This window comes from Hippocampus zosterae, chromosome 20, assembly GCF_025434085.1.
Source record: "Hippocampus zosterae strain Florida chromosome 20, ASM2543408v3, whole genome shotgun sequence".
Classification (NCBI taxonomy): domain Eukaryota; kingdom Metazoa; phylum Chordata; class Actinopteri; order Syngnathiformes; family Syngnathidae; genus Hippocampus; species Hippocampus zosterae.
Window position 1 is genome coordinate 5,184,972 of NC_067470.1, and position 24,821 is coordinate 5,209,792.

The window sequence follows — 24,821 nt, forward strand, 5'->3', positions numbered from 1 at the left end:
GATCAGACATTTTTGGACGTGGATGTCTTTGCTGAAGAAGTAAGGCTAGCGAGACACGAGAGAAGCCAAGGGAGCCCCGGGTTGTCAAAACAGCACCCCGTCTCGTCGTCAGCTGCTTCCCATCCATCTCGTGCTTTTCTCTTCTTTGCTGCCAAAAGTGGGAAACGGATCAAACGTGACGGACATGAAAGGCATCGCTGACACTTTCCCCCGCCGCCTCTTTCCCGTCTTCCTGCTCTCACTGTGATGGAATTGGAAATATTGGACCCCAACTATCACCTGTCGGTTGCAAGGAAATGCCTTTGCATGTTCTGCGTCATCTTAACTCTTGAAATTTATCATCTCCCGGTCGTTCGTTGCTCTCCAGCTTTCATCCGGCTAACCCCAAACCGAACCCAGATAGCGGCTGACAGACGGTTGTTGTGACAGTTACTAGACCCAAATAGGTTTGGGTAAGTGTTGAGGCATGGGACAGCTGCATTCCGTTCACTCATGATTCCATTTGGAAACAAACTGGCTAGCATGTCCACATCACAGTTTGCAGGCATGAAAGTGATACCTAATTTTGATAGGTAAAATGTGTCAGATCATACGACTTCGGGGGACAACGGGGTTCATAAAGCATTTTGTATTGTATCTTGGAAAGTTTTATTTTCTTTCCTCCTGTTGATGACAAGATTGAGTTTCTCTTTCATTCACTCACCATTTATCTCGAGCTTGGAAATAATGTTTTCTGCATTCTATTGACCCTACCCTTTGTATTGTGGTTCTAAAGTTGCTTCTGTCATGCTTCTTGACAAATAGCCATGCTGCTTTGTGTCGCACAAAATGTTGGCCTTCTGGAAAAAAAAAAAAAAAAAAAACAATCGTGCATTTTAGCGCTTTCTGTACAGAGCTGAGCAGAGGATAACTTAAATGCAAAAACGAAATATGAAATTGTGCTGTTTCAAAACTGTCCGTGACCAATTCTCAAAGAAAGGGAAAACAGCGCTGTGAAGACTTTCATCATGAAGCCACGTGAGAGCTGCCACTTCAGCAGCAAGTACAGCTTGAGTTTTCCCTGTGGCCAAAAGTGCCCTCTTTTCCGAGACCACATTCAAAGTAGTTGGAGTGAGGCAGGAAAATATGATTGATAGCTACTTTTAACAACCCACTGACGAAACTACTACAGCAGATTAATAATGAGAGCGTAGGCTAATCATGAAATATATTTGCTACTCATTGCACCACCATGGCTGAACTGACATACTTTTGCAAACGCATTTATAAATTGACTATTCCAACACCAGACTTGTGGTTGCTACTGTACATGTGTTTTTGAAAAATGTGACTTTACAAAGGCAGCTAAAATACCGCTCACTACAGCATTGACTTCGGAAAGGCTGAACAAAGCAAAACATGTCTGGGTGGGGGGGGGGGTAATTATTATATGGCAGGTGAAATGGTTCCACTCCAGTCCTGTAAGTGGCAGTCACACGTGACAACTAATGAGTACTGTGGGCTCTATTTTCGTGCACTGTGCAAATTGGCGTGAGGCTAGGCTAGACTGAGTTTTGTTAATTTCACAGAGCCTTGCAAGCCGGTGCAGGGCGCCACATATTAAAAAGAAAGAAAAAGATGTTCTGTGTTCTGATCGTGATTCGAAGCTACTCCTCTCATTCACACGCTGATAGTTCTTGACATGGCGGGACAAGACACTGTCTTGCTCAAGTCCATCGGCAGGTGAAGGCGTGCAATTAATATTCCTTATTTCGCTATGAGCTGTTACCAATACACAGTTGTTGTGAAGTATGAGCCCCTGTTCATTTGATCCTCGATTTTGTTGTATGATGTGTCTTCAAACTGACCACATTTTGTGATGTAAAATGTTGCGCTTTCAAAATGTATTAAAAGTTTTCCGCCACACCATCAACAGTCTTTATCCTGTCTTTAAATGGACAGCTGGCAGGCAGAGAACTCATTGAGTTGCTAAATACTCCCAGGAATGTATGAATAGGAGGCCTGATTACTTTGTCACTAATTATTCATTGGCTCATCACATTTACTTTGGACAGTGAAAATACCTCTGGGGGCATCTCTCGCTCTCTGTGTTTGGTGTTGCCATTGTCACGCAGCTGTCCCTGTCATCATTATCATAGAGAATTGCTGATTGCGTTTCTGTAGCCTGATTAATCCCCCCATCCTTGACACTCAACTCCCCAATGCATTGTTTCTTATTTTGGGTCTCACGTCTGTAACTCACAATAGTCCAGAAAATTTTACGCTGTTATACATAAATATATATTTTTCAAAATCTACAGCTTCAAATGTGCTGATAAGTACACTTTCACCCAAGTGTCTTGTTGAGCCGTTCTGATAGTTTCTTTGGTACACTGAGCAAAATTGCCATCAACCCTCACAAACATTGAAATGCAATTGGGGAGTGATGGGAATGCAGCCTGATTACGGTGGAGAGGGTGATTCAGTGATAGACATCTCCCACAAATATTGGTATGCACCGCAAGAAAGAGCTCAGGGGAAAATCTGAAGCCTGCTTTAATTGTGCAAAACCAGCATGATGCATTGCTGTCAATTACATCAATGATAAATCAGGTGCAAAGTCCCACAGGTGTCTCACACAGGCGCACACACACAATAATTGTCTATTAATTTAATGAAAAATGAATGCTTCATCGCTGAATATAGTTTTTTCATGTGCGATGCAAGCAGCCAATGAATTAATATGCAGAGGATGGTCTTCACACATGAAGCGCTAACCATATGCAAGTGTTGCATTTTCTGTGGATATTAACATTTGTATATTTCTCCTGCGGGCCCTTCTCTTCTCTGTCGGCAATCGCTGTGAATAGTAAAACATAGTTTGAGCACCATATAATTTGACTTCCAATAATAACATGTCACCACACTTGCAGAAACACTGCATGCAGGCACACGCTAACTGAAAAAAAGTTGTCCTTGTTGTTCTCAGGAGGGCATCCATCCAAACAAACAAACAAACAACTGCCTCCTTTTGTAAAATGACACAGTGCTGTGGAGAGCAACCAAAACACAGATCATCTCATTTCAAAAAGTGCCCTAAAACAGCTGGAGTAGGCTCCAGTACGCCCGCGACCCTCGTGAGAAGTGGATAAAAAAAAAATGGATGGATGGATTACTGAACATGTGAACATTTCTCTCATCAGTTGGTGGCTGTATATGAAGAGCAAGATCCTCACAATGGTGGTGACGGTACAAGCGCTAGCTCGACAGGCACTCAGAGTCCCGAACCGTTTGCTGGCGAGCTGCGGTCAACGTCATCCTTCCAGCCCTACCAAGCCAACAGCGAGATTGAGGTCACCCCATCGGCTTTGAGATCAAGTGAGTCCAATCCGTTGCGAGCGCAATTAGCTCATGAACTTGTGACAACTTACTGTCGTAGTATTCAAGTAGAGTGTCAAAGTGTCACTCACCACAGCTGTGACATTCATGAAGACATCAGCCAAGTGTTAGTGGACTGAGCTGACACCCTATGGACAAAAAAAAAATACATATATATATATATATATATATATATATATATATATAGACTTCAAACATAAAAATAAAAACTAAAATGAAACCAAAGCACAGTGGCAATACTTATGTGCTTTCATTCAGCTATGTGTGTATTTGTTGTGAAGCTTTTAGGGGAAAAGTGAAGAAAACAGATGAACAAATGTGAGGTTTTTGTTCTCTTTTTTAGAAATCAATCCTGCTGGCAGCATGTCAGTTCGTAACAAAATGAAAAATGCATTTCTTCAACTCCAAATGTCCAAAAACCTTCCATCCAGAAATCGTTGGACTTGGGAGGGATGGGGAATCAATTGTTACACTTGACATTCTGCAGGTGTACTATGCGGAGCCAACTGTCTGTCAAGACCATGCCGCGCATATAGGGAATGCCAATGTGCTGACTCTAACCGACAGGCGAAACCCACACAAAGAAACGTAACTGAGACACCGTCGCGGTGTTCAGTCATGCGCAAATTTGAGCGTGCACGTTTCAACAAAGGTGGACACGCTGGCAAGCCCAAAATGCCACCCCGAGACATTGACTCAGAGGTTGCGCGTGCACGCTGTGTTGACGTTGCGTGAAGTGAAACCAGTAGGCTGATGCGCCGCTGTCTTCAAACTTCAAAGCTCATCCATGACCAGAACTCACGAGGCTCAGCGTAAAAGTTCATTCTAGAGTCTCACACTCAGTCTGCAGGAAAGATTCACGGAAAAGGTTTGCAGAGAGTCGTTCGTGGCCCCTGACAGTATGAAAATCATTTTTGATTGAACAACCCTTCTTCTCCGCCAACTGAATTCTTCGGCCTACCAAAAGCAAAACGTCCGTGACATTTGAAACTGCAGAATTGACTATGAGACACGGCATTGTTGTTTTGTCAGTAAGTTCTGATTACAATTCCGGGGCTTGCTCAAGGTCTCGGGGTGTTGTGATTTAATATTGTTGAGTAACAGACACACTTGTGCACAGAAACAACAAAGAAAGGAGCAACCTTCACTCCAGAGTTGTATATAAGCAAACAACCGGCGGGGAAATTGCTTATCAGAAATCAAAGTGTGATGTCATCCTTGGCAGGGAGGCTATTTATAATCATCCTTCGGAGCCAGAATGATTGATTTCCCCATTGACGACTCTCAAATATTGCCTCCCTTGTTTTGTCTTTCCAGCACGTTGTGGCCGATTTTCTGGCGTGCTACGCAGGTCAGAGTTTTAATAACTCGACTGGAGATGAGATCAAAATTGTAAGAAGACATTTTCCTTATGTTAGTATGGCTTTAAGTCAGGATTGTGGGTAAGGTTTGGTGGATATAATTGAATTGATTTTTGAATATTTCTTTTCAAAGACTGTTGTTGAAGTCTTTGTTGAAGACATTTCAACAGAAATACATGCACAAATTCAGTACCTGACCACTGTCCAGCCCCGAAAAGGGTAGCAGGTGCTCATTAAATTGATTGGCTGTGTTTGTGTGTGTGTGTGTGTGTGTGTGTGTGTGTTCGTCCATAGGTGCATGAGTGCATTAATGCGGGTGTGTGTGCGTCTGTTTGCGTGAGTGATTGAGTGTTTGTATCAGTTGCCTTTTGACGAGGATGACCTTTATCTAATCCAATTTGTCTTTCAGAACTGCTCTGATAGAGGCTGGATGGCACCGGCCAAGGCCATATAAAAGTCGCGATGATACAGTTTGACGAACACTTGCCATTTGCGTTCACCTTGTCGCGTTCTAAATTTGACCTTTTTGGTGTGAAATTCATTTAATTCCTGAGAAATGTGCTCTTCCATAGTCTTAAAAGCAGCTTTTAAAAACTTTTTGTCAAAGGCTTAAGCTCATGATGTGGACTGCTGCTCGATCGGAGCCTCACCCAGCGGATTTTGGGTGACTTCCAAAGGCGATTCCCCATTATAGATAAACTACCAGGTTTAGGTTTTGCAACCACACGTTGCTCGGTCCGATAGCAGCTACTGATACCGATCTCTGTCATCTGCCTTCTTGCTTTATCTGTCCCCTCGGTCCAGAACCACCACCTTCATCTCTCACTACACCAATGAGCTGGTGATGCAGTACATTCTTAAGGTTTTGATAGGAGGGGAATCATGACGTGCTTATAGGTCCCGTCTGATGGTGGCCTGTAATTATTATGATCCCCAGAACAGTTGGGCTGCCCAACAGGAGAGTTGGGTATGTAATTCAAATTAAATTTCTATCGTAGATTTGACTATTCAGATAAAATCGATTTTTGCTTGTTTCGTGAACAGTTATGAATATGCAAGGGCGTAAATAAACATTGATGCGACACACAGGAACTGTAGTTTTAAGCTCATGGGTAAATCCACATCTGGTTAGCTCCCATTAGGGTTATCTCAATATTTTCCCCAGCAGCCTCCAGACAGTCATCTGTGCATAACCGCTCTTGACTCAGTTTGCTCATTCACGCTGGAGTGAATCACACAATCGGCAGCGAGAATGTCTGCCTGACCGGATCAACTTGCCTCGTCATGACAACACTGATAGCACTTTTAAACTCCTCAGACCCCCTGAGCCCTATCTTCTACTTTATTGAGCAGAGGGGCTATCATACTCAGTCCTGTTGGGGGAGCAAGTAGGCAGTTCACTGACTGGGGTTTGGAAACTGCTAACGAGTGGGTGTTCAGTTCACACTCATTGGTCATAAAAACACTCATACTGTCATAATATCATCCCCAGCCTATTATAGATAATTATTGAAATGGCTCGCCGTGTTAAATGGTGAAGGGAGCGTTTTGGAAATGAAGTGTGAAGTGTTTGAAGTGGCAAAAGACCCCACTCAGCACTGCTGGGATTGTGTTACCGGTACCGTGCCTGTTATTGCTCCTGTAAGGGTCTCAATAAAGGCATAGCCAAACAGCTGAATCATGCTGCGCTATATTTGTGTGTGTGTGTGTGTGTGTGGTTGAGCAAGAGCTTTTTGACTGCTTTATTACTTCCTTCACACAGCTGAGGGCAATTCTGCTGAGCGTTTGTGTCACACTTAAACCGACATAAGAGCAGTCAGGCCTGAATGAGAAACATAATGATTTACGCGTCGTGACATGGAGACATCAACTTAAATGGCGAGCGGCATTAACCCTGTGACACAGAGCATGGGAAGCAAGACGGTTTGTTTGTGTGCCTCGAATCGGGTGTCATGTCAGCAGCATGGATGCTTCGCGGAGGCAAATTACAAAGACAGATTCGTGGGCCGTGACAATCACAAATATTGGCATTCATTCAAGTTAATAAGGCCAACAAGACCAACGGCAGGCTTTCATGTAAACTTTTCAGTTGAAAGATAAAAGACATTCTCAGTGATAGATATGATGCAGTTCTGCACAGACTGAGAATGCGAAAAACGACAGTCATAAGACATGCGGGATAACAAGTAATTTCCGACGTGTGCCATTTGAACTCTCTGGGGTTCATTCGCATGACATGTGCATAGAGGTTCACGGCTAGCCGAGGGCATTGCCGCCCACTACCGCCATGATCAGTCCACAAAGCCATTTTGGGCTTTTAGCATCTTTTTGTCTCCAGGCTCTTCATCCCTGCGGATCCGCGAACAACCCCTTCCTCCTGCCTCATCCGTCCCTTTTGTGAGAGGCTCCCTTGTCTCTCTGCTGTGCTGCATTGACCTGTGCCAAAATGCCAAAAGAACACACAGTGGTGTACGGTATCGCAGTCGATGCATGCAAGCACTTCTCTGGGCTCCTCAGACCTCCAATATGAAGACACAATTTACATATTTGGATGGTATTTGAAGTAAAATGTTCTTTCTTTCTTTGGCTCCTTCCTTTGTCTCTGATTTTATTTATTACATGTCAGTAGTCAACCTCAGCTTTCTGCAAATTGCCCGTAATTTATATTGTAAAACAGAGGTATGAGTCATCTTGGCCCGCATCTTCTTTGAAGTTTCACATTCTGCTGCTTTTCAGCCTCCTGTTTTTCATCAACCTCACCGCCCGAAAGAACTGCGGTGATCCCTTTCCGCTACACTCCTATCTTGCCTCTTACAGGGCCACTTTCAGGGGACTTACTTTGCCCCACAGCTTTGATCACGGTGAAACACGGCTCCTCTACACTTTTTTTTTTTTTTTGCAACCTTTTGAAAGTTACAGGGCAAGTTACTTGACGATTTAGAGCAGCCAACCTTCTTTAGTTGACGAATGGAAATCTGTAGTTCCTTAACATTTATTCCCATAATGAAGGAAAAACAACAGGTTTGGGATCCGCATTTATTTTTGGTCACAGTCCAGGCCTCCTCCCATTATATAACCACCATACGCTTACCTAAAATGGAGCCTTTTGTACCCATGTGGATGGTCTGGGTCAGTGTGCAGTGGAAATCCTCCTTTGCTACACGCTGGAGACATCAATATGTAGTCAGTGGTTGGAGACGGAGAGTTAAAATGGCTTCGAGCCATAATTTATTCAAGTATTGAACGGGCACAGACTTGATGTATTCAAAGTAACCCAAGGGGGCGGGAGAGCATTTAGAGGTTCCTTGAAGCCACGGTTGCTTGGTATTTTTTTATTCATATCAGTTGAAAAAGGGAAGTCATGGATTGAGAGCACACCAGGAAAAAAAAAAGGCCACTGGAGAAACATACGCATCCTCCGCCACACATCGAATGCATGTCATTGTGCTCATTGTATCAGAAATTTAGCTATTGGGTGACTGCAAATAATTTGCTTTGAGAGCTGCAAACGGAACCAATGACACGTTTGGATTTTTTTTTTTTTTTTGTGAATTAATTTGTAGTGCGCTGTGGGTTAATGCATTTGCTTTAGAAGATTGCTCAAGTTGACTTGGAAATAGTTTGTTTTGGACTACAATGTAGAACACCATTCCACCAAAGATTTTTTTATTTTAATTTTGTGTAAATGTATTACAATAATTAGACAAAAGAAAATAAATACAGGTAGAGTCAATTGTGTCAGTCTGTAGTTTTCATGTGATGGCCTATGGACAAATTACACCCACCGCAGTTATAATTTGCTCAATTTAAGAGTAAGCTCAGCTGTCTTTCATGATCAGTCGCGGGGTATGTGCTCGTGTGTGTCCTCTAATATATGCCTCCTCTAAGCAAGGTGGAAGTAAATAGTAAAAGGTCAAACCAATAAGAGGTGATAGCCCTTTAGACTCGTGCCCTTGTGGTAAATTGTGTGTGGACCCTGCGCCTTGGCCATAATTCCTGGATCTGGCCACCTTTTATTAGCCCGTCACCACCCCCAGCCTTCTGGATTACTCTTCATCCCGGATCGATGGCTGACTCAGTTGGAATCTGTCTGGTTATTAAACATGGGACTAAACCCTCCCAGTCTCCCATCACAAATTAAATGGGTCCAAATGTTACGAGGGGCAAAGAGGTGCTATTTTCATATGGCCATCTTCATAATAGGAGAGCTCACTAAAAACTGTCCCATCTGTCCTACTTTGCCGCCATGGTGTGTGGCTTTTCTCATCTCTCAAGTGACATGTTTTATTTATTCATTTATTTATTTTTCAAAAATTTAATGAGCGCCAAAGTAGCAACACTTTGTAATGTCATTAGATCATTTTCGAGAGTTTTTGACTCTCTCAGAGCAGATGTTTTAGCTAAATCTCAATGTGTGGCCTGCCCATAAATTACTCTTGCTTGAAGACACCACTAGGTAATCAAGATTCACTTGGATTTTGCCATGTGTAGGCAGCACTTCATTACCAATCCACAAACTTGTGGCACTTGTGAATAAGTGATCCATGCATGCGGTGCATGCAGCTGACATATCACCAATCACAAATACCATCAGATGGGCAACTTAGTGGCACATATCAGTATGTCCCAGTTATAAAAAAACTAACACTTGTATAACTAGCTATTGGTAATCTGCACAAACACTGCAGCTCTGCTTACCCTACTTACAGTTCAAGACCAAGGCAAACGCCCAAAAATATGTAATTGTTTAATTCCACACATGGCGAGTGGGCAGGCACTGCAGAGATCCAGCTATATGTCTACGCAGTAATAAATGCATCTGCGAGAGACATATTTCCCCATGACACACGAATGAGATTGATCCACATTGATGCTAACTTTTTTTTGTCAGAGTTGCACTTTCACAGGACTTGTTAAATGCGCTTTGAGATTTAACGGTTGAGTAAATCAAGGTAACATACCTTCCCATCATGTTTTTGGGGTCGTTGCTCGTTTAAATCCCTGTGAAATGTATTAAATGTAGTGAAACGAGTCACCAACATTGGCAATCTGGGGACAGCCGTTTAATGTTCTGTGACTGAAACAGCTCCCCTGTTCAGATAGCAGCACATTCCTTAACGCATTTTCTGTCTCGATGGTCCGAACAGGACATGAGACATTAGTCAGCGCCCTTGCATGTGGAAACATTCTAGATCTTTTTAACGTGTAGGCTTCCATACATCACGATTGTTTGCTTGACCATGAAGGACATAATGAGGGGGAAAAAATGGATTAAAAAAAAATCCAAATCACTAGCAAGGAAGTCTTGTGATTAAATCAATGGACTAACATCATTTCCTTCATCTGTTGTCAAGATTTCTTATGTTTGGGGGGTGGGTTGGGGTGGGAGCATGTCACTGGGATGGATTGGTGCATTTGATTAAATGGGATCAAGGACAAAGGCACACAGTTAAGAAATGACCTTCGGGGTCGACCTATTGCCATCTTAAAATCTTTATTGTACATTTTATTTAACAAAAAAAAAAAACTGTTGGTAACAAGCGACAGCATTATTGGTGATGTTTGAGTCCTATTGCTCTTAATTTGGGGTGGACATTTGACAAGCAGACTTTTTTGCAATCTCATTATTGTCACAGTTACTGGAGGCAGCTGCAAAAATCGCTTACGGTGTCTTTAAAAGCTACCGTTTTAAATATGCATGTTTTGCAGAGCAGCGTACGGCGAGATTAATCTGCGCTGCTCTTACGACTAAGACTTGTCTGTGGCATATCAGATGGAAGCTTAGCACCGGCATATGCTCGCCGCACTGATCCGGTGATTGATGACAGCTGGTTACCAAACTATTTGCATGATTATGGATATATCGCTCAAGCAGCTTGAGCGATAAAAAACAATTCCATCTGGCCTTTGGGGAGCTTGCTAATGATTCTCACTTCACCAAACTCTCAGATCTACTTAACTGGCCTGCCTTTGTAGCAGCAGGCGTCCAAACCGAATGTTTTCACTGCAGTGAGGATTGGAGCGTCACCTTTATTTCCACTCAGGATTCAGAAAGTTGAATGGTGGTCACTGCGCGCGGTCACGCACAGCCCAGAGTTTCCCGTGTAGCTTTATTTACATACTGTGTATAAGCTCATGGAATTAGACCGGACGTTCTGAAATCCTGCGGTTTTAGAATTGATGTTATATATTTATGTGGCTGGAATTTCTTCATGTATTGTAAAACTTTAGGATTACTAAAAGGGAGGCTATTCTGTGTTTGGAGGAAATTCGACTTATTGCATATTTTATTTTGACAGTACTCGAGCCAAGAGAAATCTTCCATATATGAAAGGATTCATTATTTTATGGGACCAGTTATTGAGTGGGAAAACTACCCTCAGTGCTGCCACAACTGACCACACATGTGTGAAATGCTCCCTTCCTGGATGCAGTGTGACGTGGAAAATGCTTTGTGTTTTCTTTTTCCTCATTTTCCTTTTAATTCTGTTTCCCCGACTAGACATGCCTCTCCATGTCCGTCGCAGTAGTGATCCTACCCAGGTTGGACTTCCAGCTGGAGAAATCCCGCTTGGTGAAGAAGAACCCTCTAGAAAGGACCCAAGTCGCTGGACCACAACTGCTGGTTTCCAAAAGTATAACCACAAGCCACACCCGAACCCTGGTACCAACAGCCTTGAACGAAAGGTAAATATCCCAAATGCATTTCAGACATTGCCCTAAAAAGCCGAACTGAATGTCCTTTTTGATTTCCTTTTATTATGTCTTTTCCAACATGGAACCTTACGTGAATGAAACATGTGTCAAACTAGCTCAAAAAAATCTAGCTGAAAACCCCCCCATAAATACTACAAAATTCTAATCCTCCATGACTCTATTTTTAGCTTTCATTCTGATTTTTGGGTGAAAACCATTTTTTTTACTTATATAGCTTCTGCTTATCAAGTTTCACAGCAAAAATTACAGCAACCAAATCTGATTCCTATTCCCTGTGACTTAGAAAACACGACTGGCTGCCAATTAACCAGCGAAATATAAAAATGGCCACACTCTCTACGTGGTGCACACAGACCATTACTTCTTTCTGAGACGACAATGCAGTCCACAGGATGTGACACAGCAACCCTCCGTACGATTAGTGTGTCTTGCTGCATCGTCTGATAATCCTTTTTAAAGACACTCCACTTGTCAGAGCGGCAACACTTCCGAGTGAAGAGAAGCCAAAGGCTATTAAGCTTTTTATTTGGTCGAGAAGGTGTCCTTTCGGGCCTGGCTTGCGCTGACTCGTTGTCCTTGTGATTGAAGGAAATACAGTTGAGGCAACAAGGCCTCAGCAGTGTTTTGCCCTCCTTGAATACTATCTGATTCTTTTGTTGTTTGTAAAAAAGCTGCTTGACAATTTAATAATTTACTTTATCGTGAAGCTCCAAATTGAGATCAGGTGCAAGCTGTTCGCACTGATCATCCTTGGGATGATGTTCTATTGGAGTCCAGCTGCGGTCAACTCAGTTCATTGGACATGAATTCAAAATGCACACTCATGACCGTAAAAGGTCCCACAGTTGACAGTGCATGTCAGAGCACAAACCAAGCATGAAGTTCAAGGGATTGTCTGTAGACCTCTGAGACAGGATTTTCTCAAGGCTCAGATTTTGGAGAGGGTACAGAAAACGGCAGCTACTTTGTAGGTCCCATTGAGCACAGTGGCTTCTATCATCTATAAATGGAAGGAAGTTGCATCAACTGGGACACGTCCAAGACCGCTGGACTAAACTGGGCGATTGGGGGGAGAAGGGCCCCAGGCAGGGAGTTGACCAAGAACCCGATGCGCACTCTGTCAGAGAATAGCAGATGTTATAGTATAGTTATAGTATAGTATAGATAGAGCGTTAGAAGCATGCATCAGCAAAAACTGAAGCCAGTCTTGCTATCGGAAAAATCTTTTTTGGATAGTAAAGTTTAACAGGTTTGCCTGCGCAGCTTCCTCTGGCCCGTCACGCCACATTAAACATCGTTAAGACTGTTAAGTATGGTGCAGGGTTGGATTACCATCTGAGTGGTTTAGAAAGCCGATATTTACTCTCTATTGAACCAGAGATAAGAGAGGCATCGGCTGGTGGCGGCCAATTTAAACTCTGGGAATGTTTTACTGGCTAACTTTTCTCCTCCACATGCATAAACTTCCGAGTTCATAATCCCAAGAAGCCCACAGAGTACTTGGGTCACACAAAATGAACTCTCCATTCAAGTGATAACCCATGCTACAGAATTTTCCCATACATTATGCTCCTAGTCTTACAACTGTCATTAGAGTTGAATGTGTTCTACGCTTTCCTTTAAAGGGCAGAGGTGGCCATGCCTACCGGAGTCTTCCACGAGATGCCAGTGGCCGAACCGCTCAGTTTCAAAGAGAGATGACCAGATCCTCCCTAAGTGCAAATCACCCATTGGTGGACCGTTGGCTTGATCGACAAGAACAGGTATGGTGGTGCTGTCGCGACATTTAGAATATGAATTATAAGACTGTGGCTCTTTGTCAAAACACATTTGTACATGCTTTGCCATTTGATGAGTTCTCACTACTGGCATTTTGGAGAGGATTACTCCAGGCTTCTCTTTAGTGGGCATAATGGGATGTTCTATAGGATTGAAATCAGGGCATTGACTTGGTCAGTCCAAATCATCCACTTCATGCCCCTGATGACTCCCTTTGTTGTTTTGGAATATTGTTTCATGTCATTATATTGCAGTAGGATGAATGGTCTTCCAATTACAGTAGTTTGGTTACATCTTTATTTCATTTTGCAGACTAAATGTCTCTGGACTCATAAGTTCATTTGGTTTCTTCCATTGTGCGTTGCATTAGTAAATTAGATTAATTATACCGTCCCAGGTGATGCGATGCACGCCCAAGGTCTGGCCTCCATGGCATTCACAGATCATCTTGTATGTTTTGCATCATGAACTTTATTTTTTTTTTCAAAGCGTTAGCCTGATGTTCACTTAGGTGAAGGTTTTAAATCTTTCTACATCTGCCAAGTCACGGCATGAGATCGCGGTATGGGGTTACCCCAGCGTCGCATCTGTAAAATAATGCCTCACACCACTGGACTTTGCATACATCTCTCCTCACTTCACACTTTTCATTTTTCCGTGTCCACTTTGCGATTGTCTCTTACAGCCACTGGTACCTCTATTGCATCATCTGTTGGGGGTGCGGGAGTTGTGGCGAGGAAAGTGTTCAGTGTGAAAGTTATCAAAAGTGACAGAGAGCAGAATAGAAATGACCTCAGGAGCAGACCTTGTGTAATGACTTGACAGCCTTCCCATGTCCTTACCACAGAAACCTGTTCTGACCTGTGTTTAAGTTTTTTTTTTTTTTTTTTTTTTTTTTTTGACTGATAGCTTCCTCTACCTTTTAGAATTGACATTACTGTTATTGCTTAGCTGGGTAAGCCAAGGTATACACTCTGTATATAAATAATACATACATATAGAGTTTTGCCCCCGTCTCCTTTTATTCTCACTTTACTACACACTTGTATGTTATCGGTTTCTTCTTTTTGTTCCTTTTTTTTTTTTTTGCCTCAAGTTCCAATCCAAATGCTTCATTGGGTGTGGAGTCCTCTCTGCGCTGCTGCTCGTTAACGCAGTAATTCTTGATTAAAGTTCATGTGCTCGGCATCTCTGATTTGCCCCGTGGAGTGAGAAATCACTTTCTCAATGAGAATAATTGAACAGGGCGGTGCCAGCTCATTACCCACAAATCATTGGGAGTCGGGGCACCTTAGCTGCAAACAATAATGACTTCGGGGAATAAAATTGGGGCGTCGTCCTGGATCCAAACCAGCATGGACAGCAGTGAACAGATCTCATCTGACAATACAATTAGCATTTGGTAAAATAATTCCTGGGATTCATTTGTCATTCCGTTTTAGTGGGCTAGTGAAGACCAATCCTGGACATGTATGGGAGAGATTATTGTAATTAAAGCCAAACTTCACTGATTGCAGCACAAAGGAACCAAATGTGTCATTCTAAGCATGGACCAAGTCCATCCGTCTGTCCGTCCATTCATGTTTTTGTGCCACATATCCTTATTAATCCTGGCCATGACAGCGGGGTTTGACCAGTGTCACGAGTGACTCTTAATTTGTTTTTGCCATTGGTTCTCACTTTTTCATATTTAATATCTCCCCCACAATCCCAGAGTGTGACTCAAATTGGGCCACTTCAACACAGTGCGGTTCCCTCACTTTTTATTGGTCATTACGGGCTAAATGCTTTCAAGTTGCCGAAGAAATATAACAAGGCCCTGGCCGACAATAAACATCATCTTCACAATGCCGAAGAAAGACATTATGAGATGAGACTGAAAGGCACATTTCATTTGCATCGCCTGTACTACAAGAGTGGTCACAGTTCGATGCGATATGCATATTTTAACTTCCATTTTCATCTCTTGATAATGGATTGTCGACAGAATTTGATCCACAATGCACTTCACCTCACGAGATTGCTGTGGCCTGGTCGGAGCATTTTGGGACTTCATTACGAATCCGACACGGGCTCCTCATTTTCTGCCCTTGTCTAAAAACACAGACTTGACCAAATAGCTTGATGTCCCTCCTTCATCCGAGAGTCTCAGATTCCAATGAAAACCAAATAGCAGCACCTCCAACACCACCTTGAGCTCCTCTCCTTCCATTATGGCCGCCTGCTCAAATAAGACGGCAAACATTGATCTGTGGAATGAATTGTTGAGCCCCATAATCATCATCTGAAATGTGTACCTTTGGTTTACTTTCTTCTCAATAATTCATCGTTCAACATTCTCACTCCCTCGTTTAACAAATCCCGATGTTTACTGCCTTTAAGATGGAGGTTAGAGTGTCAAGACGTCATTGAATATAAGACTTTGGAATTAAAATGCTCTTTTCTATATTCCGCATTATTCTTCGGTGTTGGGATTCCTACTTGTTGATTCTACATGTGTGCGTTCGGTAGGCAATTTGGCAGTGCAGTGATGTGTGATACTCATTCACGGCAAGATTTTATTTTTTTTTAACTACATTTCATATCTACACTATGTGCACGCTCATTGAAATTAACATCACTGATTCACTGGCGCTCACTGACCTTCACAGCATAAAAGATGGATTTGACGTTTTGAAGCAGTTGAAAGCAGACTGTCCTCCCACTTAATAAGCTCAAAATGATGATTAATCTCCGAGAAGCACCACCAAGCCCCTTTTTAATGTACTGGTAGAGACTCAAGATTTAGAGGAGTCCATCCGCTCCCAACATCCTCAGTGCCAGAGGATTAGTTCTTCACATCGCCTCTCCATCACCTCAGTCAGGTGTCTAAAAACTTAATATGCCTTTTTAAGTTCTCTTTCATACATCAGAAACCCCAAATCCGTTTTTTTTTCTACTGATGCGAAGTGCTCTTTGAATGTAAAAGACTCCTTACATTCCGTTTGATTCACTTGCCTTGCATTTGCGTTCAAATGTAAAACTTGCCGGGGACAAAAACCTGAGATGATAACTCAATTTCCACTCATTCCACACCCGACGTGGAACCGCTGTTCTTTTTTCCGTAGCGGCGGGGTCTTGCGCTACCGTTATTGATGAGGCTTGTTAAAAGTCATGGTCACTCTGCCTGCTTAGGGTTCTGCTATTGACCCGTGATTGATTTCAGCTCTCATAATTAGCTGGCCTAACTACGTTATAGTGCAATTTAACAATACAGTCGGCAAAGGCACAGATAACTGTGTCATTGATTGATCGGTCCAGACCTGATATATAAAACAGGCCCTGGCAGATGCTATATTCAAACGAGCAAATTTGCCTTTTAGGGAAGAAAATGCAACGATTGTGCATGAGAACCGAAGGGGACATTATCCCATCGAGAAAGATAAGATTCCTTTTCACAAATGTTCCCCAAACATTGCTGCCTGCCTTGTAACCTTCCCTCCATCCACATGCCACTATTCTGTTCCTTGATGTGGACAAACGCAGCCTCACATCTCTGATTTAATTAGCTTAACTACATTAGAAACCTGTTCCTCTCTCTCTCTCCCTGTAATTTGCCTGAAGTAAATCCTCGTCAGAACATTTACAAGCCAGACACTCTTTCCAGATCAAATGCAGACAGATTTTAATTTGGTTGGGGTTGCAGAGGGGAGTCGCTAAAGTATAAACCTAATTTGATATACTGCGGCTTCGAGTCTCCAACTGCACAAACAAAGCTTCGATGTTGTGTTTTGGCACCGGGGGCGGGTGGCACTCGATTGCTTAAGGGCACTTCGACCAAGTCACAGGAGCTCAGGTTTGAAACTATGACCATCACGAGGGGAGACAAACATTCTGCTACCCTGAATCATGCTGCCACATAATTGATGTTGCCAAGAAATTCTGCCGCCTGCCCAAGCAAGCACCCCCAAATATTGTCTGAATAACTCATCCAAAAAGTTGTTGTAATTTTGCTTAATTTTCAACCATGTTGAGCTCAATGAATAGTTTTAAAAAGGTGAGTAAGTTGAAGGACATCACAAATTGTTAAACAGAGATCGAGCAACCACTTTATTAATTTGGCTCACAGATGCAGTACTTTCAAATTATAATTTGTCATTCTTCCTTTTGTTGCACACCGTGAGAGATGGCAGGCGCCAATGTCAATGTCTTAAAAAAATATATTTACGGATAAGGACTCAGTTGAACATTTGTGAAAATGTTATTTCAACACAAGGTGAGCCAATCACTGAAACTGAAAGGGCCATCATCATCAAATCACAATAATTAACGGAGATCCTCATGGCCAGTAAATTCTATTTAGGAACTTGTGTTCAGGATAAATTGGCCATTATGACCCTTTCATCCACTGATCAGGTTCCATCCTTGAAAAAAAAAAGGCTTTCTTTTGGTCGACATCAATATAACTTAGCGTCACCTAATCTTAGTTAGTGTGACATGTTGGTTGTTTTAATGGTGGTGTGGGATGACATGCCGGCAGTAAAGGAAGGGTTAAGGGGATTAGAAACGCTTGGGACTCTGTCATTGGGCGCAACGCTCACGTCTTAACTCAATCATGGAGGCCATTTTGGGGAGTCATTTACCTTTAACGACAGTATTCTTCCGGTTTTGAATGATACAAGATGATACAAGATCCGGCACGGGATTTTGACGGTGACACATATTGGAAGATATTTTCCCATCCTGGGTTGATTAATGCTTTTAATGCTCACAAGCTTGATCTAGGACACCTTTCCTTCCACAACAAAAACATTGTTTAGCTGCAGCTCTAAACAGAATATTCTGGCGCGGAGAAAAATCTGAGTTCAATTGTTTTGGGGCGTTAGAGGAGCATCAATGAAGAGTTATTCCGAACAGCTTGTCTTCGTACATCTATGCCAGAGTGCATAACAATCGCTCTGTGGTGTCCTGTATGGGCCTTTGATGTGATGCACTGTTTAGGTTAACCGCAGCCCGGCTGGCGCTGCAATTATGATGTTTCCCCTTCACCTTTCTACCGCCCCATTGTTTGCCGCCTTTCGCAGGCTGACAATATATGGTCCATTTCGCATAACCCAGTTAAACTAATATTTTGAACCCGTCATATCAGGACGTAGGTGAAAGTGTGTCATTGTGCATATTTCAACACGTCGGTGCTTTACCGTAAATTGCTTACTTCCTCCACGTTTACATAAAGTGAAAACATCCATTGTTCATTCCAAGACATTTCAACATCCTGCTCTTTGGCCTGCATTGTTCTGCTTGGCACAGACCGGTCATTATAAATGACCGGGATGGTCTGCCAGAGAGGCTCGTTCAACACATGAAGCTGTCACACATATACACATGTGGACTTTAGCCCTTAAGGGTGGGCGAGGACCAGAAACCCACCATTCTTCGTGACCTTTCACCCTTTCCTTGTTAAGCCGTTGATGCCAAAGACGGGCTCAGGAGGGTGCCTTCCTCTTCCCCAGCTCCCCAAACAGCGACATGTTGTACTTGGCCCTGGCTAATGGCACAACACACACTCACGTATGCACTTACAGTGCCTTTCCTTCAGTGCGTGAGCTGTTGGGGGTGTGGGGTGGGGGTGGGGGGGTCGCTCCTCAACACAGCCTTTGTCCCATCCCCCAAGCAGTGGACTTTTATTGTACATGTGAGTGTGTGTGCATGTATGTATACGTGCGAGTGATTCTCCACCCAGCTGCTACCTCCTGTTTCACCTCTCAGCTTTCTAACCTGCCAGTCAATTTAAAGGTAACAAGACTTTGCACTTTGCAGCTTTGTCTCATTCACTCCCTCTCTCGCCTTTCTCACATTCACCCTTGCTCAATAAAGACGTGACCTCCACATTTTGCCTTCTTTCCCAATGCCACAGATGTGGATTTTATAGGGGTCCGGCAATGATCTCTAACCCCTCCCTACTCTATTGGATAAAGGAGGTTTCTGGGTGAGTTAGGAAGGAGGTTTATTAGAGAAAAGCAAGAAGGGCAAAAGAGCAAGCCTGGACTGAGTGCTACGGCAATCTGAAAAGACTTGTTGTTTTCCCCCCACTCCACTGGTTACCATGGGACCACAGGGTGCTAAAAGCACTCGAGGGAAAGGAGAAATAGAGGTTATGGACAGGCGATATTCAGACTAACACAGAGACAAAGAACGGCAGAGGTGATGTGGAGTTGAAGGGGAAAGAGCTGAATGTATATTTAGGCTGTCTCTCATGCTGTCACTCGGCGCTCAGTAAAAATGAACAATAAGCAAAGGTTGGCATTGAGAGAAGGTGATGGTCACCTTCTGCCTCGGGTCACAAGGACACTCAAGCATCATTGTGTTACCCAGGGAGCAAGTCAGCAGCTATCCTGTAAAAATGATGTTCGGGGCAAATATAAAGCACCTTCAGTTGAAAGAGTGTTATTTGTCTGATGAGGTCAATTGCGGAGTAGTTACAGTGCATTCATTTTGTCCAATATTCTCACAAGAGCACCCATTTTACACGGGGTGCTCTGCCATGACTCACTCGGCAACTGTAAAGTAAAAGATTGCCTCTGAGTTGCATTTTCCTATAGATTTATTCCCATGATTGAATTTCGCTTTGAGATGTAGCTCGCGATGTCTTTGTGGATTCCCTCAGGAGGCTCGGTCCTTTGTCCACTTCATATGTATGCATGGAAATAGTCAGCTCTCCTCAGGGGGCCTTTCTAAAAAGCCTTGTGAATGATGGCCCCACCGGCAAACCCGGACCTCAACTGACATACAGTATAATTAAAGGTGTGCCTGACTGGATGACTGATTTAGTTTCACAGTGCCTCTGTATGTCACCATAGATACGCTTGCCTCTTGAAAAGGGCTGGATCAATTTCCATTCAAAAAAAAAAGTCACAAGTCCTTGTTTGGATGTTTAACATTTCAGTAAAAAGAGAAAAAGACGAAGATAGTCGGGGAAATAAGGTGTGATGGAGCAAATGGTTTCTCTAGGATACAGTATGATGTCTGAACCAGATGTGGGTAAATTGGCAAAAAAGAATTCTACTCAAGTAAGGTTACTGTTGCTTCAGAATAATATGACGCGGGTACCAGTAAAAAGGAGTCCTCCAATGAATGACTTGAGTGATGGCGCAAATGTAGTGCCTTACCACCCACCTGTGGTCTGAACAAACACGCACAACTGATATTGCGCTTGCTACTTGTTAATTAACCTCACCCTTCTTCGCCATAAGTACAGATAATCAACTGCAATTGTTCTCTGTGTTATTAAATGTCTGCCTCCATGAAAGTTTCCCGGTATGGAGGCTCTTACTTATTGCAGCAGGTAATTGATTTAAAAACCGGTGCACATTAAAAAAAAGAAACATGAGCGAACAACACTAATGGCAAAATTGCAGAGTATGGGGAGGGTTTTTGTCTTTTTTTTCTTTTTGCACATAGCCTTTTTTTAAAAAAAAAATTCATGTATTTTCATTTTCTTCTTTTGTTTTTAGGAGGAGGAAGAGGCAAGGCAAACGCATGACCAAAGAATTGAAAGGATAGAGCCAGTGGGGAGAGCTGACTCCGCATTGGACCATTCACCTGTGTTAAGTCTCGAGTGAGTAACCCCCATACTGAACCTTTTTTATATTTTTTATTTTTGCAAAGTCACAATGCCACATTTAAAAAAATCTAACCAGATGCCGACACTTGCTAGCTCCGGATTTGGTTCACATCATCGTACTGTGACATTTGTTCAGCGAAAAACTCCGCTAGTTGACGTGAACGTGAGCGAATGACTGAGGCGAAGCCATTGTGATCACATTTGCCTGCTAAAGTTAATTTGGCTCAAACATGGATTGTCTGCTGTGAATTCCCCAAGCAACTGCAAAAGCCAAACAAAACAACAGCAGAACTGCATTTCCATAAACCAATAAATCGAGAAATAAAACACACTCGCCACATGAGAATGAGCAGATAGGACAGAGGCACCGCGGTCACGTTTGTTCATTTGTCTTCATGTCTTTATCTGCACAAAATAAAATAATGTGCACATTTCTCAATTAGCCTGTTTTCGTTTCTAACACCAATTTGATCGTAATCACTTAAATGGAGTCTCCATTTGAGTCCATCGTCGACAGTGAAAGTCTTTCACTGGCGTGACTTTTGTAACGGATGACTTTGCATGGACAATACAATGCAAATGCCACACTGAGTCCACGCTAACCTTTGCCCCGCATAAATTCCTTCAGCCAGTCATGTTGACAATGCCATTTTTATACCATGCTTTTCTTTACTAATGTCATTTGTGGGTTTTTTTTTCCATGCATATCTCCCGCCACATTCTCCCGCCCACCTTCTCTCACCCCATCCATCATCATTTTGCAGAGCCATGCTCAAGCCGGTTGAAGTGTCCAATAAAGGAGGACCGCTGGGGATCCACATAGTGCCATTCAGTTCGCAAGATGTCAGGTAAAGAGGAGGGAGTCTTGGCATCGCACCTAACGGGCTAAGATTTTGGAATTGCTTTTAGTCAATTAAAGGCGGTACATTGACTTCAACTTTATTTATTTGCCAAAAGATAACCCTCCTTCGCCCACAATATGTCTTTTCCCGGGAATAACAAGAGATTCAAGTCAGTTTTACTCTTGGCTGCACAGTTTTTAAAGCCTTGTTATGTTTTTTTCTGTTATAACCTTTGTCCTCAATCACAATAATATCTGCTCAGCCTTGAAGGTGATTTGGCTTTCTTTTCTTTCCATAGTTTTTATTTATTTATTTTTTTTCTTGAACCAATGCATGCTGAACAGGATAAGCAGCGTATCGGAGTTCATGGTTATTTCAGCAAAAACATAAAGGACGCTGGACGCAGCCAAATGTAATCAAACTAAAAGCTTGCCCATAACACTAATCCACGCTGCTCGCCAAGGCAACATCAAGGTGAATGTGACTACTCAGCTCCGCGGAAAGGGAGACGGGCAAAATGAGTCGGAAAGACAGAGAGCAAAGAGATGAAGTGGCATGACATTTGAAGTCGAGGGGCGTGGCCGTCATGAATATTGGATAGGTGTCGTTTCTTTAGGGGCATCAATTCACTTGCCGCGCATAAATAAGCCAGTGTTGGCGAAACTATATTTAGGTTTGATCTATTGCCATTGGCGCCCTCGGAACCCGTGACACCTTGAAACATCCTGCATCAGAGGATGAAAGTAGTGATGAAGGGCAGTATATTTTCATGTCACGAGACATTTGGTGATCAACTGGAGTCTTGTTCTTCTCATAAAAACGTCTTGTAAGTTGTACTTCTCCGTAGGACTTTTCAACCTGAACCTTTACCTGCTCCTTGCAAGCCAACCTGAAAGTTCAGCGCCAACAGCTAGTTTATTGCTGTTGAACATATTTTCCTCGGTTTCCTCGGAGCCTTCAGATAATTTTGCATTCGCAAAGTCCCCGTGCGTCCACATCTAATGAATTCACAGTTGAAACTCTGCATTAAATGCCATTTAGCTACGACTCCCCCGGTTTCCGCAACTAATTGGGTGCCTGTGTATTACCGTCATCACAGTGACTCGACAAAATCATCTCAAAAACTAATGAACGTCTTGCCGCTATTGAAATACCGATCAATGATCAAAGTCTCCTTTGACTTTCCTCAAGTGGTTACGGTTTACCAATGCCGTAATCTGCGTGTAGGCAACACTTATTGAGATGAGGCCGCTTCCAAGGCAGCCCCAATTACGCTTGTGTTCAACACAGTTGAGATAACCCGACAACGTGCTATCAAACAGCGAGGAAGACGAGCGTGCCTCTTCTGAGCTTTCATTTTCTTTGAATGTAATTGTTTACCCCCCATCGAGGGGCCGAGATGAGTCCGTAATGTGGACGTGGATCTCCATATTATGAAGCCAATTAGGGCAATGTTCTAAGAGTGGCCTATTTGCCAGAAATGATAACGAGGTCTGAAGATCTGCCCTTGACATCGTCGTTGATAGCAGGGTTACATTTTTTACAAGTGGCTGTTTATGAGTCCAATGAAAATCGAAGGATTAAGACCTTGAAATTGCTATTCCCGCAGAAATTGACAGTTGTCAACCTCAAGTGAAAACAAACCATCTGTTCTTCTTGCAATGAGGAAATGCATTCTTTCTCAATATTGATCATTAAAACAAAAAATCCAGATATTGCCTCGACAGAGGTCTTCATTCGCAGATATTTTTTTCCTTTTTTTTGAAATGACTGGAACTTTGTATATGTACATGCGATCTCTTTCCAAATGGTTATCCCCGAGGAGCTCACTCGTGTATTTATTTGGAAGAGGAATTGATGGGGTGGGATGTAAAAGTAAAGGTAGCCCTTTTTAAAAGGGATTGCTGAGATGGCGCAGGTATGGGAGCGCTTAATGTATTTATTACAACACCAGCGCCTCTCGGCTTAAGCTCCGGTGATGGCAAAATGCACGTTTCTCTCAGAAGATGCAAGATTATCTCCTGCAAGTCTGCGGTTGGGATTGCCCCACACAAGCTGTCCTGTCATTCGCCTCGGCCTGCAGACAGCGTGGGTGGGCAAAAGGAGCCGTCCGGGCTTCACATGTTAGTCAGCAGGCCAAGAGAAATCTTTACATAGTTGAAAGTTGTAATTCAATACGGTGGGGTTATGCTGTGGAGTATTGCTCAGCTCAAAAAAGACACATTATTGGCTTGTGTGGGTTTACATCATGAAACGTTGTGTTGCACTATTCATTGGCTTCTTACTTGTCGATATTTCTTCTAGAATGCAATTTCCACATGGTTTATCTCAACAATGTAATATAGCTGATGTGTTGTGCGATCCCTTCCAGAACCCAGGGCTTGCTCGTCAAGCGTCTGGAGCGTGGAGGCAAGGCAGAGCAGGAGCATCTCTTCCAAGAGAATGATTGCATTGTCAGAATCAACCAGGGAGATATACGTCATCTTCGCTTCGAACAGTAAGCTACAGTTTTCTTTCGGTCCGACATCATCCTGTGCGTTTTTGTGGTTACCGCTTCTCATTATATTTATGGCACATTCCATATTATCAAATGACGGCATAGGCAAAGGTTTACAGGTTTCTTTATACCACCTTTCTACTAAAGAATGAGGAATGTTTTTGGTAAGTTGATCAAATAGGCGACAAAATTGTAAAAAACAAAGAAAACAAAACAATCCAAAAAAATAATAAATCATTGAGTTGTAATTTTACTTCTTCACGTTAGTACTCCTTTAACTCATTTTTTAACGACCATCCCAATGCAGGTTGTACTCATCTGCAAAATATTATATTGGATATTTCATGCAGCACTGCTCACACGCACACACATGCTGAACTGCACAATTAAAGTGAAATATTCCCGACATGCAGGCCTTACAGGGATAGGTCTTGGCGACCTGCAGTCGTTGACCAACGCTTCACCTTCCAAAACTAAGCACGTACACACTCCGTATCCGCCGACTCAATGCCCCCCGTTTCATTTCTTAAAGTGGGCTGATGATTTAAGATGAGGCCTTTGACCTCACTTGACCGGCGTCCAAAGCCTGAATGTGCATACTCGCACGCAATATATACTTGCATATGGGCAATATATGAGCCATA

General features: G+C 42.9%; 1 protein-coding gene across 7 annotated transcripts in view; it reads left to right on the top strand.

Annotated features, from left to right (window-relative positions):
• Nucleotides 1-24,821, top strand: part of LOC127593336 (partitioning defective 3 homolog) — a 170,165-nt gene that overhangs the window by 50,075 nt on the left and 95,269 nt on the right. For all 7 annotated transcript variants that reach the window (XM_052054708.1, XM_052054707.1, XM_052054705.1 and 4 more), the window contains 6 exons: nucleotides 3,183-3,357; nucleotides 11,242-11,426; nucleotides 13,082-13,219; nucleotides 20,729-20,832; nucleotides 21,603-21,686; nucleotides 24,052-24,177. In XM_052054708.1, the coding sequence (XP_051910668.1) occupies nucleotides 3,183-3,357; nucleotides 11,242-11,426; nucleotides 13,082-13,219; nucleotides 20,729-20,832; nucleotides 21,603-21,686; nucleotides 24,052-24,177 (812 nt within the window). The remainder of the gene's footprint in view (nucleotides 1-3,182; nucleotides 3,358-11,241; nucleotides 11,427-13,081; nucleotides 13,220-20,728; nucleotides 20,833-21,602; nucleotides 21,687-24,051; nucleotides 24,178-24,821) is intronic.